This window comes from Dermacentor variabilis, chromosome 3 (genome assembly GCF_050947875.1).
Source record: "Dermacentor variabilis isolate Ectoservices chromosome 3, ASM5094787v1, whole genome shotgun sequence".
NCBI classification, from domain to species: domain Eukaryota; kingdom Metazoa; phylum Arthropoda; class Arachnida; order Ixodida; family Ixodidae; genus Dermacentor; species Dermacentor variabilis.
In genome coordinates this window covers 158,321,310-158,336,337 of record NC_134570.1, presented here as the reverse complement: position 1 = coordinate 158,336,337, position 15,028 = coordinate 158,321,310, and the positions used below count along the sequence as shown (strand labels likewise).

At 45.9% G+C, this 15,028-nt stretch overlaps 1 protein-coding gene across 1 annotated transcript in view; it reads right to left on the bottom strand.

Moving 5' to 3' along the window:
- Window positions 1–12,615, bottom strand: part of LOC142576457 (N-alpha-acetyltransferase 25, NatB auxiliary subunit-like) — an 83,703-nt gene extending 71,088 nt beyond the window's left edge. The window contains exons 1-4 of the mRNA XM_075686595.1: window positions 12,532–12,615; window positions 12,084–12,169; window positions 7,797–7,935; window positions 2,997–3,296 (exon numbers count right to left, since the gene is read on the bottom strand). Coding sequence (XP_075542710.1) covers window positions 2,997–3,296; window positions 7,797–7,935; window positions 12,084–12,169; window positions 12,532–12,604 — 598 coding nt within the window. The 5' untranslated portion in view covers window positions 12,605–12,615. The remainder of the gene's footprint in view (window positions 1–2,996; window positions 3,297–7,796; window positions 7,936–12,083; window positions 12,170–12,531) is intronic.
- Window positions 12,616–15,028: the final 2,413 nt, after the last annotated feature.

Below are 15,028 nucleotides of genomic sequence, written 5' to 3'. Positions count from 1 at the left end.
ACCCCAGCGTTTCTTCTCGATTTCTCAAGCCGACACACTGCCGCGGCAACCTTCTCGCACTTCTTAAAAGGCCCCTCTTGGGGTCACCAAAGCGATGCCTCAGCGGAGTTCGCATGTTGCTTGCTGCCCGTGACCCCTTTTTGCAGTTGTTATAGCAGTGCCATTCTTGAACGCCGACAGCCACGGCTTGTTACATGGGATCGCAGCATGCAGGAAGCAGCGTTAAACAGTTAAACGAGTGAACACAATTAGCAGCCAGATGGAGGAAGGTGATCGGGAGCGGTAATGGCCTCCCCACCATTATACAGTGAAACCTCGTTAAACCATAGTTGACCGGAGCTCGGAAAAGGTACGTACTAAACGGTAGTACTGTTTAACCGAAATGGCATGAGATAGCACACTTACCTGTCGAAAACAGACTCAGAGAGAGTGCTATGAAAGGGCAAAAAAACATGCAGTATTTATTGACTTCGAGTGAAAAAAGTGTTATTTTCGTTCGATGCCACGGTGGCCTAGCACGACGACTCCTCAAACTTACTGAAGCTGCGTGCCAGCTTTTCAGCCAGCCCCCTCCTCTCGGCAAACACTCGCATGGTAGATTCCTCGTTGGCGTTATGTATTCTCCGTGCACGCGCGCAGCAGTGCTGCAGAAGTCCCGGGGCACCTTTTTTATTGCCGGGTGCCGGAATTTGGAATAGTTAAGTTATCGCGCCCCTCTTCTCGTAGTGACGACTGCATCCATGAGGCCGACGTAACGCGCAGCTTCTGCCACTGTCGGGCGTGAATCGCCTGCGCTGTCGCTTTCCGTGTCGTCCGTGTCGCTAGTCGACACTTCGGCAACAACAGAGGCACTGACAGCAAAAAGTCAAACCTCGTAGCCGACATCTCTTCGCAATCACAGCAGTGCTGCCGAGCAACTTCTTCGCATTCTAAATGCCACACACCGTAGTCAACAGCAGATCCCTGTCGCGTGCCCGCGCCGACTTCTTCGTGTCACGTTCAATAGCACGGATATATGTCTCATTTTTCTTCTATGCTGAGCACCCGGCGTCATTTTTATCCGAGCTCCGGCATGATGTGAGCCCTTGCTAGCACGACGCCGCAACGCTCTCTGCATGGCTCTCTGGCACGCCGTCGAAATGATGTTGATGTTGATGTGGCTTCACGCGCAAACGCACAGGGTGCTTGGAGGCCGTTGTTCCGATCTCTGAGGCTTGCTGTTCTGCCGGGCTGCCCGATAGAGAGGACGTACCGCCGCTTTAGCGCGACGAAAAGTGGAAATGCTACGTTTTAACCGATGCGTATGCAATAAGCTGTATGGTTTATGCGGATACAAAACACATTATGTTCAATAGCCGCTGAGTCGGGGATTTGTCTTTACTACTTTTAAAACGAAACTACTGTTTAAGCGGGTACGGTTTAACGAGGTTTTACTGTAGTTTTCTCACAACAGCCTTGCCATCCCCCTATTTTGATTTTCTTTCCATGCAGCCCAGTTACAACAATTATCGGTTATAACAATGGAATTTTCGTGGCACTTGAATATTGTTATAAGTAGGCTGGACTGTATAAGATGAACTGATAGAGATACCACACCTTATACATGGAAAAATAGAATACACAGAAGCCAACAGATTTTTTTGGGCACCAAAAATTGGGCCTTGATGGATATTCCAGAGTTCATAAATGCACCGTCAAGGTTCTCATAGAGCTGATGCATTTTCACAACGAATTTTGCAGACCAATTTAGGCCCCAATGTTCGGTTTTCCAGACTAAATCACTGATTCCAAGCCATGCATGGAGGAAGGGAAGTGTAGGAGAGGCCCTGCCTAGCCCGCATCAGTTGAAGAGTGTGTGGTGGAAGTCGCATGGTGTTTTTCGCAAGGAAACACTAGGACTGGTGTGCCAAACATCAACGTTGCCATAGCAACTGTGCTCCTGAAGCTCTTGTCACTGCTATAGGCTTCTGAAATGTAACCCAAGTTTTTTTTTTTCAGCCTGTGTCTTTCTTGCAGCAAATTCTGTTCACGACACAAGTTCACTTTGGAGTCTGGTGTGTAAGCTTGAAAACTGTGTTTAGGGACTATGAGTGTGACTGTCAGCCAGCAAGAGAGACACTCAAGTAAACACAACACAGGTCTTTGTTGTCTTCCTCAATGTGCCACAAAAAAGCATAGGAGCGCGTCTGCTTCACTAAAACTGTTACGGAAGTTTCGTAGCTTTGTTCTGGCAAGCGTCGGCAGCACACATTTCTGGCAGCTTGTAGCCATGCAAGTTCAAAGCTCATGCTTATCTGCTTTGATGAGCTGATCAGAGGTGCAAAGGTAGATGGCACACCAACATGGCTGCACTTCCGCCTTCAAAAACGTGACGTCAGACCTTCTCCTATTTTGTTTCTTTCGTCCATGGAGCCACGCTACCTGATCTTAGAGGCTGCCATGTTGGATTTTCCATTGGCTTGGCTTCTAGGGGCCCACTCAATAGCCTCCAAGATTGGGAGGAGCACACTATCAATGGGAAACGAGCAACACCTACAGGTGGTGCAACAATTCAGTGCACCAGCGCCACAAACAGCAACTTCAGTTTCTACCTGCGTGCAACGAACTGCCGTCTCTTCGTATCGTATGGAAGTGCGTGCATGCGATGGCGAAAGGTGTGATAAAACGGATAGGTTTCAAGAAAGTTAACAGTGCAGTATGTTTTAGGGCCTTAAATGAAGAGAAAGGATATAAATTATACCGAAGCAACACCAAACACAGCAACCACCATCAGGCGTTGCCCCTTACAAAGGAGCAAGCCTCTTGCTCGCTCTCTGCAGTGGTGGACCACACCATACAACCAAATGATACATTGATTGTGGCACAGTGACAACCCCCAGATGACAGAACAGATGAAAATACGATAGATACTCTGTTTTGAGCTCTTCCCTACTGCTACAGTAAACTTGGGAGAACAAAGCAGGACAACACATGCAAGTGGAAGGAAAGCAACCTACCAGCCTCGGCCTCGATGCGCCTTTCCTTGACAAACTTGTCAACCATGCGCTGCGCGAGGAGGAGAAGGGTGTTGCGCTCAGCAGGCGAGGTTGCAGGCTGGTCCGCCTCCAACACGAGGCTCATGACAGCCCAGAAGTAGTACGGGTTCTTGTGGCGCAGCCGGTGCAGTGCCAAGGCAGTCCGCCGCTGCTCTCGGGGGCGCCCCACCCGTACATAGCCCATGAACAGGTGTGACAGGAGTTCCTCGTTCTGTGGCTCCTTCTGGGTGGCACGCTCATATGCCTCCACCACCAGCTCCGCTGCGAGTACATGTCAACGAAATGCTTGTTGCAGAAGTAAGTCCGTTGACCACTAGGATAATGCAATAGCATTTCCATGTTACGGTGCAAATTGTAATGCAATTTGTAAGTTTGTATGTGTTTATTGCGATTAGATATGCAACATTTGGGTACCTTTAATGCAGCACAAATGATTCGCTGCCCGTGACAGTGTGAAGTGTGTGGTATGCTAAAGTGTGATGGCACATCTTCAAAATCAAGCTCTAAGAAAAAGAAGCCAATTTAAAATTTTTACATTTCTTGCAAATACATGATCAATTACATTTCTTGTCCTTGCAATAGGTATGAAGTTTGAATGTCAATGTACCTCACAATACGAGGGGCTTACCTATTTTGTGATGCTAACTTTACTGTCACCGATGAAAACCATTCTGTGAAATAGGAGAGGAAGGTTACAACGTACAATATGACTTCTAAGGTGGGGGGGGGGGGGGGGCGCAATGCAATGGAGTTGGAAAGCAGTGGTACAATGCCTGTTTCACATTTGTTGGGTTCCCAATTGAAATGTAAGTAACTACAATTTTTGTCTTTTATATTTTACACTGCTTTAGCTTCGAAATCAGGTAGCTAGCCAGATTAAATTAAGTGGGCAGGGATACAAAAAAAAAAAAGAAATGCGGTCGCATTTAACAAAGTAATAAGAGATGACGTCCAAGCCACCATTGAAGGACAGTTCTTTCAACCAATGGAAACCCACCCGTGATGCTCAGAATGGAAACAACTAAAAACAAATGCAGAACCATTTGTGAGCTATGGCTTGGCATGATCCCAGTAGTACTTTTAGGAAATGTTCCATAGGTACCGTGCTTTTATAACGTGCCTTCCAACTCCATAATATCCTGTGAAAAATAAAGCATGTGTAATGCCTCTGCATGGCCATCGAAATCATGGACGCTTTTGCCCGTGCAACAAGCGAGGCAACATAACCTAGGAGGCGGCTATGGTTTCGACATATCGTGCTCATTACCTAAAGGGACACCAAAGAGCAAGACATAAGCTCAGCTGTATTAATAAAATATCCTTCTACAATATAAAAAATGTTGCTCATATCATTAAAGGAGGGAGCCTTAGTTTTTGTGTCCCCAAAGACACAAGAACTAAGGATGGGTGGCGACACAGTTTCCACGCCAGCTCGCAATGGCGTCTTCGATTTTGAGGGCATCTGCTCGTGTCTAGTTCATTCTGTATCGGTGAAGGACTGAACTACACTGTATTCGAAAAGAGCCAGAGAATGAAAACAGCAAGTTTCAAGAACTTCTGCCGAGCCACAATGGCTCAAATACAAGAACACTATTTGAAATCAGGGACATCACACTGACATACAGGCACTGGGGCTTCGGTGCGAAATTTTGCACTTTGCACTTTCTCTTGGAATATCAACCCCCTTAACGGGAAATTAACAAAAACAGAAATTTTAAAATGCACTTTATCAGACTAGCTCTAAACTGGTGAAGTGTTTCTCTTTGCATCCGTTTCAAGTTGCCAGAGATGCAAAACACCTTGTTCGTGAAGTGTAGAAATGCCTTGCAGAAGCAGACTGTATTCTGCTATGCAAAATTTTTGGCATCAAGGTTGTGGTTGGGCGTGAGAAAACCCCAGAAAGTGTGAACTTCAGCATAGATTGGTGGCACCTGTCAATATACAAGGCAGCCTGAATGTCAACTGTGAGCGTGATATGGGTATTATGCCTCGCTTGCCCTTTATTCAGCCTTATTTGATGATGTCTTGGAAGCCAAATATTCTTGATTTATGGGAAGCCTTATTTCAATTATGAGGCTGCAAGTCTCTCACTGAAAGCGTAGCGGGTCAGCCAAAATTTTCACATCTGTCCGAGTTAAACTCTATTTCTAAAATTCTTGAAGTAATTATACCAAGCTAGATCTCAATAATTTCTCATAATTAGAAAAGCTAGATCAACAGATAGACAGGGGAGGGGGTCTCTAGACTGCAAAACAAAAGAAACTGTACTGACAAGCCTGAACCAACATCCACGCATTTCAGCAAAAATGGAGGGACAAAATTTGCTCATCGCATGTGCAAATATAGCTTCAGATGACCCCCTTTCTACTGCATTTCCTCTCGTGCAGATCGAACTTTCAACATTATCATCATTAGCCTATCATGTCCATAAGAGGATAAAGACCTCTCCTACCTATCTCCAATTTCCCCTGCCGGTGTCAGCCAACTCCCTTTTACACTGGCAAATTTCCTACCCTGATAACACCACCTATTTCTCTGCTGTCCCCAACTGCGCTTCCCTTGTCTTGGTGCCCATTCTGTAACTCTAGTAGTAGTAGTAGTAGTACATGCATTAGTAGTAGTACATGCTCTATGCATTACATGTCCAGCCTAATTGTCTTTCTTCCTGTTAATATGAACTAGAATACCACCCACCTCCATTTGCTCTCTAATCCACACTGGCATCTCCCATACATTTGATGTTACACTTATTTCTGTTCCACTGCCCATTGTGCGTCATTTAAGCTTTCACAAATTTCTTTGTTGCCCTCCCATGATCTGGATCCTATGTGGCAGCATGGCCTTGATAAACATTGCCTTACGCTTGAAGGACGATGAAAAAAATAGGAGCGTTCAACACGTAAAGAATGAAAAACTGTCGGGCAGTACACACTGCATGTGTACAGAATACCGGGCCACCTCTGCATATCGTGCTATTAAATTCCGGGGCATTTCTTAGTGTGTCGAAGCCCCAATCCAATCATGAGGTTAATTTTGACCTTCTGGGATTCTGTAACATGTATGTACCTAAATTTAAGTACATAAATGTCTTTTTTAATTCCACCCTGATCAGAACACTTGCCTCCGCGGCAGAGATGAAACCCTCGACCGCGGCTGCCTACCGTGGTGGGTATCGTGCCCTTTCACAGTTACGGTTCAGTACCAGATATAGATGGACATAAGAACCTTCCTTCTGTGAAAGATATGATGACAACCTTTTTAACCGACAGCCACTTGACTTACACCACTGTTATAGCAATCATCATCATCATCATAATCATCATCAGCCTGGTTACACCCATATCAGAACAAAGGCCTCTCCCATACTTCTCCAACTACCCCGGTCATGTACTAATTGTGGCCACGTTGTCCCTGCAAACTTCTTAATCAGTTACTCTTAATCAAGTTACAACAATACAACTGTCAAACCAAAATAACACGCCCCTTGCTCTGCACTTGTCACATGTTCGTGAGAACATGCGACAAGTGAGTGCTACATATCCTGAAGCAGTGATGGCCACAAGTCAGTGTTTCAGAATATGCTGTCATCTGCAGGCAGTTTACAAGCACAACAAAATCCCTGCCATTACAAAAACAAGAGCATAAAGCGTGCAAGAAAAGCTAGGTGGCAGAATAACTATGCTGAATGCTGCGCTGGTGTTCCTGGCATCTCACTACTGCAGTTGTAAACTCCCTCATATCTACAGACACAAAGAACCCCCCTGACAATTGATCCCTAGCTTTCCTGAGAAAGCACATAAGTGGTTCAATTTGTTTTCACTAGATGGTCTGGAAAGTCTTGCCCATTCCCCGACACAAAGTACAATAATACTATTGCTAAAACTTAATGAGAGCAGCTGATTCTCACAACTATTGGAGCGTGGTGAGCAAGGTGCTATTATATTGCATTAAAAATGTGTATTAATTCTACTGGGATAGAATAGCTGAACTAGAAGGTTGGGAGTCAATTTCTTGAAATAGTGCCAGCAACAGCATGGCAGAAAGAGTCAAGATTGAAAAGCCCCCACGTCACATTGCGTGTGCTGTTTGTCAGCACTGCTTCAAGACGTTTGCATTAAATTGTTGCAGGTGGCCACAGTATTGTGGTATACCAATTGTAGACTCCTAAATGAGGTTGAAACACTTAAGAGCAAAAGTAGTGCTCTATATTCCGTGCAGTCTTATGGCACACAGCAACTTGTGAATTATCATTTGAAAAACAAGCCATTAAGAAACAGTTTTCTGACAGTGAACACTTCATAAAATCTTCGTGGCTTTGTCCATCCACCTACATAAATTAAAGCCTCTCGTCCAGAATACAGACTGTTTCAGAAGTTCTGGTACTACCTGTTGTGCACTTTAAAAGCCAACATAGGTACGAATAGGTGACAATAAAATATTTTTCGCATTTCAGGGCTGTTGCCAGTTTGTTGTAACAAGTCCACAAGTTTATTGTGTTTTAAAACATCCATAAGCATTCCTTCTGCACAGAAAGTATAAGCGCAATTTTAAAAAACTTTCTTTTCATTATAAAAAGCTCAGCTCATTCGAGGTTAACAACACCTAGGTGTACAGTAACATCAAAACACTGATAGTAGTGAGCCCACCTAACAAGAGTTAAGAACCTCACAGGGCTCCGAAAGCCACAAGGATGCCTTCTCTTGCCACTAACCTTGGGGAGGACAAAGGCCACACATGAAAAGGTTTTACATTTTGACTCACGTCGCTCGAGTTCCCGGTAGCAGAGGGTCATGGCCTGCAGGGTGGCATCGTCGGTGGGGGCCTCAGTCTGTAGCTCTTTGAGCACTGACAGGGCCTCATCCGATCGAGACAACCGCACAAGAGCAAGTGCCTTCAGGGCCTGGAAAAAAAAAGGGTACATTCCTCTTCTGTGACATCCTTCAGGATACATATCACCGGAAGACTGCATTCAATTTACAGAGGAAGTCCCCACTTGGTCATTAGCCAATCTCTTTGTTGCCACTGCCTCAGTGGAGGGTACTAGGCTGGTTGATATATGCTGCTAAATATTTAGGGCAACAGCACATGAAAAGGATCATATGTTTCCTTCCATTCACATGCTATGTGCTTCCATCGGGCAAAAAAGGCTGTTCCACATCCACCCACTTTGGCTTTGAGTAGCGCTGGCTAACACTCCCAGGGCGAGATCTGGTAAACATACATGTCCAAGTTAGTGGACAGGTTGATAGCCATCATTGCAGCACAATTGGTAGTGCAACGCATGCGTAATGAGGAGGGTTGTAGGTTTAATCTCCACCGGCAGCAAGGTATCTTTTTATACACTTTCATTTTCTTTAGTATTTTCTGTATTTCAATTTCAGCCACAGCTAATTTTCCCTATGCTTTCCTTGGCTTCACTGACAGTTGGCTTTACAGTTAAAACTTGATCTTATGAAACTCAATTTTACAAAGTGTCTAATCTAACTTCCATTCCATGTCCATGTCCATGTCCTGTACTGTCCTGTCCTGCTATGTACTTCCATGTCCAAGAAACTTCCATTCCCTGGAAGGTACGCATAGGGTTCAGTGTTGTCATCAACCCAAATACCGAAACTTAACTTTGCCAAACTTGATTTAATGAAGTTTTTCCTGAAATGAATGAGTAAAAAAAAATGGCTATTTCTTTCTAATTTTGACACAGATCAGTTCTTCTTTGAACGTGCATGGCAAAGCTATCATGTTAAAACATCTAGACGCCCTAGTCACAGCCCTAGCATTATTTTGACGAGTCTGCACACCGCACCCATGCACAGAACAGTGAACTCAACACCACCTCGATAGGGGCAGCGGTGGTTGCTTTTGTTATTTCATGGTTTATGCGACAGATGGCTACATTAGCGGCAAATACAATGCCGCAGTAGCTTTTGAGTGTAACTACGTTACAACTGTAGGTTTCGAAGGACCGAAAAATTCCTATCTCGATTTTACAAACTTCCTGATATAATGAAATAATTCAAAAGTGGTCATCACTTCGTTAAATCGAGTTTCAAGTGTACATGATTCTGATTAACGAAAAATCGAGCCCCTCAGTTGGCCTTCTTCTCTTGCCTCTAGTACAGTCGTTTAAATGGCACACAAGCACAGCGCCTCCATTAAAGTCCACATATACCGTGAAGACAGCACCACTCCATTGTGCTGCTGCTCTCCCCTTTGCCTTCTCACCACGCTTGTTCTTTCAGGAATTTACTAGGCAATAAATATGTCCAAGGCAATAAATGTGCCCAAGGCATTAAATGGCCCATCTGGAAACTTATGCCCCTGTCACACGGGCACCTGCAAACTCCTTTTAACTCCGTCGTCTTTATCTCGAGGAAGGTGCACTCGGTGCCACACGGTCGCCCTTCCACTAAGGGAGTTTAAAGGAGCTGTTGGTCAAGGGAGGTCGGTGATCTCCCTCGGCAGCTGAAAGGAGTGCTTGTGTGCCCATCCTTTTTGTTGTAAAAGTGATAATTAAATTATTGTATGCATTAGAAGTAATGTAGCATGTGTTTAGAATGTTTCTACTGAATTAAATAAATGTCCAAGCACAATTCAGCAAAAGTTATGCTTGCTGCTGCACGATACTCTCGACCTAGGATGCTTGGCACCATGTTTTTCTCGTCTTTCAGGGTGTTTACATGAACCTGACAAGATCGGGTTGAGGCGCCTTGTCAGGCTGGAATATGCCTGCCGAGTTCACATCAACACTAGCCGGTCAGAATGAACAAACATCGAGTCAGGCTGGGTTAGCCCAACCTGTTTGCAACGTACATGCAAATGCGGACGGGTCCGGCCCCCCAGCCCCGAGACTTGAGCTGGAACACTGGTATGTCGCAATTTATGCGGCGGCAGTGGGTATAGTATCAGGACAAGGTCAAGACAAGGCACTGTGTAGTGCAACCTCATTGTAGACATAAGACCCATGAAATGGAGCTGTTGCAGACAGCAGTGGGAATCGGAAACCCTGTTCCAACGCGTTGATGTCTCGGCTCGACGCTGTGTGCCGTCGTCGTCCTGACTCGTCAGAAGTGAGTTTATGTAAACGCGGTATGGTCGGGCTCGGTCAACCTGAATTCCGACTCGACCCGCTCGCGTCGTGTTCATGTAAACATGGCCTTCATCGCACTAGTCGTGCAGTGGTCGGTGTGGTCACTCATGACTGACAGCGGCACAGTAGACAAAATAAAAGAAAAGCTCACGAGATCACCGTGCACGAAATGTTGCATTTAGTACAATTTGCAGAAGTTTGGGTCGCAGAACCCAGAGCCAATTCGCCACGCCGCTAAGGAAAACACAGATAAGCACAGGGCGGCTAGCGTCGCCGTCAGCACTGCTACGTTTAGTGAGCACACTTTGATATTTAACGAGGTGTATGTTTTTCGCAGGAATTACATTGAATAACATTTTTATGAAAAGAGTGTTAATTTAGCTATGAGTGTAATTAGAAGTTACATTCTTGTACTTGTATAAAAACCAAACACCACTGACTGCGCCTCTGGCAGCTATGTTTAAACAGTCCTTATTGGCAGTGTGATACGACCACAACTTCCTCAAGGTTGAACTCCTATAGGAAGTCTCGTGCTTCCTTATCCTAAAGGAGTTCATGGACGCCCGTGCGACACGAGTATTAATGATACCAACCAATTACAGCAAGTGCAGGTGGCGAGGAAGCTAAAGAAGGAAATCCCTGGGAAAGGGAGAACGACACCTCCTTCAAGTATATAACTTCAAGATTGCAAACCTAGGCTGGTTGATTAAATTACTTAAATTCTGGGAGTTTTATGAGCCAAAACACGATCTGATTATGAGAAACGCTATAGCTTAGCAGTGCAATGCCACTGACAATGGGATACTGCGGTCGGTATTGGGCTGGTTGACACGTGTTGCTAAGTATTTAGAGCCACGGCACATGAAAAATACCATCTATTTCCTTCCGTTCACCTTGTCCCATGTGCTGTAACTCCAATTAGACCTCAGCTGGTATGACACTCTGTCCCTCTGGTAACAGCACAGGGAACGAAGAGATTACACTTGTCTGGCTACTTCTAGCCTGTCTGGAACAATCAGTTGTGCTGCATAGTGCCTACATCCCTGGTCCCTTGATCGCTGGACTGAAGTGTCCTCAATGCAAGGCCTACCTATTGTGTCGACTGCTTCCAGTAAGAGGCTGCAGCCTGTAAAATAACCTTCTTTCTCTTGCTTTTAGGTATCTGCGAATGTTCCAGTCACTATGGCAGGAGTATGGCAGAAGTCACCTGAATTTTTATCTTTCACTAATCTTTAACTAATGCCGTTACTTTTACAAATGCCGCTGATGTTACAAAAACTGTAACATCAAATGGCAACTTCTGTCTTTTCAATGAAAAAAAAAATAATGACAGGATTGTAGTCCCACTGTGAACCCATGGCTTTGGCAGGCGCACATACTGTGTAATATAAGTTCGTTTATTAATAAAGCAATATCGCGATTACTGCTGCGTCACTGGCATCGGTGGGCGTCAACAGTGACACTTTCCAATACTGCAATCAGTAACCGTGCTGTAGTTAAACAGCACTTCTGTATCCATTATGCAACAAGGCAAACCACACTTGACTGTCAGCAGTGTTGAATGACAGTGAACGCGCTCCGAAGCGCAGTTAACAGCGTTGCGAGCTGTATTGCAGGCAACCTTTGATGTCGACCTACCAGGACTAAGTTGTATGCAGTGAGTTGTAACGACACTGTTGAACCTTCTCATCAATGCGTTTCATCGCCAATAATTAATACATTCGAAACGGCGGGCCAAGTACAGTCAAGTGGACAACTGAATGAGAGAAATACAGAACCTGACCTTAGGGAATGCTTATTTCTTAGTACTACGTTAATCTCGCTTATATACTTAATCTACGCGCTACGCGTCGCGAAAGAAACAGTGGGTCAATCAAATGAGACATGCCCCGATCCCGCGTGATTACACAACCGAAGGTCCGCGATGCAAGAGGTCGAGTTAAGACGCCTGTTTCTCTCACCTTGGCACATGAGAAGTCTTTTTGCTTTTTGAGCAGCTTCTCCGCTTCCTGCAACGCTTTCTTGTGGTTCCCATTGTCCAGGTAATCTGGCGATAAAAGCATGCAAAGGTGAAAACGATGCGTGAAAGGCCGACCGTACAGGGCGGCACTATCAACAACAGACGCCAGGAAACGCTCAAGCAAACAACGCTCCACCCACACTCAGCCTCATGGGATCACTGTCGCCACGAACGAGGCAATATATTACAGTTTACGAGTAGAATATGGAAAGAAATTAAAGCCCCCACTAAAGAATCAATTGGAAACACGCCGAGTTGTGAGCGGTTTGGGAAGGCACGTTTTCTGTTGCTGTAGGGCCACAGAATTTTGTGAGCGCCGGGGAAGAAGGTCGGGACGCTTGGAGTACGGACAGTTGGTTTGAAATACAGATATCAAATGCAATTCTTACCGTAGACAGGCCGCAATCGCCTTTCATTTATGCTGGAGTCTGCGTGTGAACGTGCGGCCAACATGCTCGCCATTACTGAAGGCTTCCCAGTGTTAGGGGAACAAAAACAGAATGGCGCTGAATTTAGCCAGAACTTGTACTTTTCTAAAATATAATATAATAAATAAGCGTTAAAAATACGTCTTAGAAATGATGTCGTTACTGAATGCAATATAAATATACGTAAGCCTTTGTTTTTTGTGCCATTACATGTGACGAGTTGTAGCGCCAAATATGAAATGCGCAAAAGGATGGATAGGTTATTACTGAATGACAAAGAATTGTTACCACGTGCCTTAGTGAGTGAGTGAGTGAGTGAGTGAGTGAATAAACTTTATTGTAGGTCCGGCGAGGACGCGAACTCGTCGCGCACCCGGCTAGTCCTACGTCGGGACCGGCAGGTCCAGCCCACCGGCCCGGTCGCGGGCACGCCGGACGGCCAGGATTTGCTTTTCTAGAGCGGGGCTACGCAAAAGCGAGTCCCACTCCTCCTTGATGAACTTGGGGTATGTCGACCCGCACTCCCAGAGCATGTGAGGCTGGCGCGGGATCTTTTTTGACTTCGTTGTCTTCGCCGTTTTTGCTCGGCACGCAATGCTGACATTTTGCTGGCTGAAAACACCAGTTGGCATTATTCCCCCTCCCAATAAAGCATCGACTCGAGCCTGAGATGTATGCTTGTTTTGTACCTCGTCCTGACATGTGCAATGCGTCAATTCTTTATATATCTATTTTTTCCACACGTGCATTAAACGTCCTTTGCTAGTGAGCGCTTGTGGTGTGTGTGTGTGTGTGCCTTTTTTACGCACTAAACGAGAAGAAAGGGGGTTAACCGAGGGGCCCGATTTTTATTAGTCATATTATAAGAAGCCAACAAACACTGATACCAAGGACAACATAGGGGAAATTACTTGCGCTTAATAAATGAAATAAGGAAACGATAAATTAATGGAAATTAAAGTGGATGAAAAAACAACTTGCCGCAGGTGGTAACCGAACCCACAACCTTCGCATTTCTTACGTACTGTGTGTTTATATATAGCGCTCTAAGTTTTTCTAATAATGAAATACGCGTTCCTGCCTCATGAAAAAAACAGGTACCGGGAAATATCACCGGTGACGGTTGGCCCCTGAGCAACTGCCTGCAAAAATGGGAGGGAGCAACAACAGTATAGAGCGAAGAAGAAACATTTTTTTTTAATACGTCTTTATTTCTGCGTTTAATAGGCCAAGCCTTGCGGCAGCAAAGGGGTGCTCTATGGGGGAGGGGGAAGGGAAGGGGACCAGTGCTCTCTTCTTCCTCGAGGCGGAGTGGTCCCGAGGTCGGGTCTGCAAAGAGGCGGCCAGGCCCTTCCTTGTCCCTGAAAAAGTCCAAAAAAGAAAGCACTCCAAAGCTGGACTGAGTCCTTGAGCCCGATGTGCGATGGCGGGTCGAGCCACTCCTGCAGGGTGCCAGGTCGTTTCCCGCCCAAGGAGCGTAGTGTCCTTTCTCGGACCGTGTCAAAGGCAGAACAGCTCCACAGAAGATGCTCGGCCGTACCTCTGGCCGGGCACTTAGGGCTCGGGTATGAGTGCGGGTTGATGAGGTGTAGCCTTGCTGGTGACAGAAGCTGGCCGGTCTGGGCATTATTTGTGGCAATGCTCTTCTGTCGGCACCGCCAAATAGAGCGAGAAGAATTGAGGCTTCGCGCAACATAGACTATTGGCCCAATTTACCAGGGCCATTTCGCCTCGCGTGGAGGACATGTACATCATTAGTGCATTTCAGAATAAGCCATCGTGCCCACGGGCCATTGTTCATAGCAGGAGGTTCCGACATTCGCTAAGTTCCCGTCTTTGTTCAACGGTCAGCTCAGTTCGAGGGTCGTCTCCCACTTTCGTAAAGAAGCGACGTTGACCGTCCAATAAATCGTCTCTTCGCTCACTCTGTTGCTCAAAATTGCACACACACGCCCCCTGTTGTGCTTCCGTGCGCAGAGATGACTTGAAGGCCAGAAATTTCGATGGCTGTGTTGTTTACTAAAACCAGCGTTATTTAAAGCGCAACTAGCCGACTGATGACACTGTTGACTCTGTCAACAAGGTTGAATCTTGTGGGTTCCGTTGTTGGCCCAGGGATACCTTCGAACCATATATAGGGATCGCCGAAATGAAAAGGCTGATCCGCTGGCTACAGCTTGCGCTCGAAACACCTGTGACTGCCCGGAAATATCGTGCAAGCTTGATGGCGCTCGTCTGCTGATTCGTCGCCACCTGCTCAAGCAGCACCCAGGCCAGCGTGTCGCAAATGGAACGTTTCCGCCCTGTGTTCCCGGTCTAAACTTCCCTCGTCGCACTAGAGCACAACCAATGAAGCTAATGGTTGGCTGTGTGTGTGAACCTATGTGAGCGTTAACACTGACAACGACGTGTGGCCAGTCCGTCGAGTACGTCTTGCGGTCGCTGCGAGACACTCCGG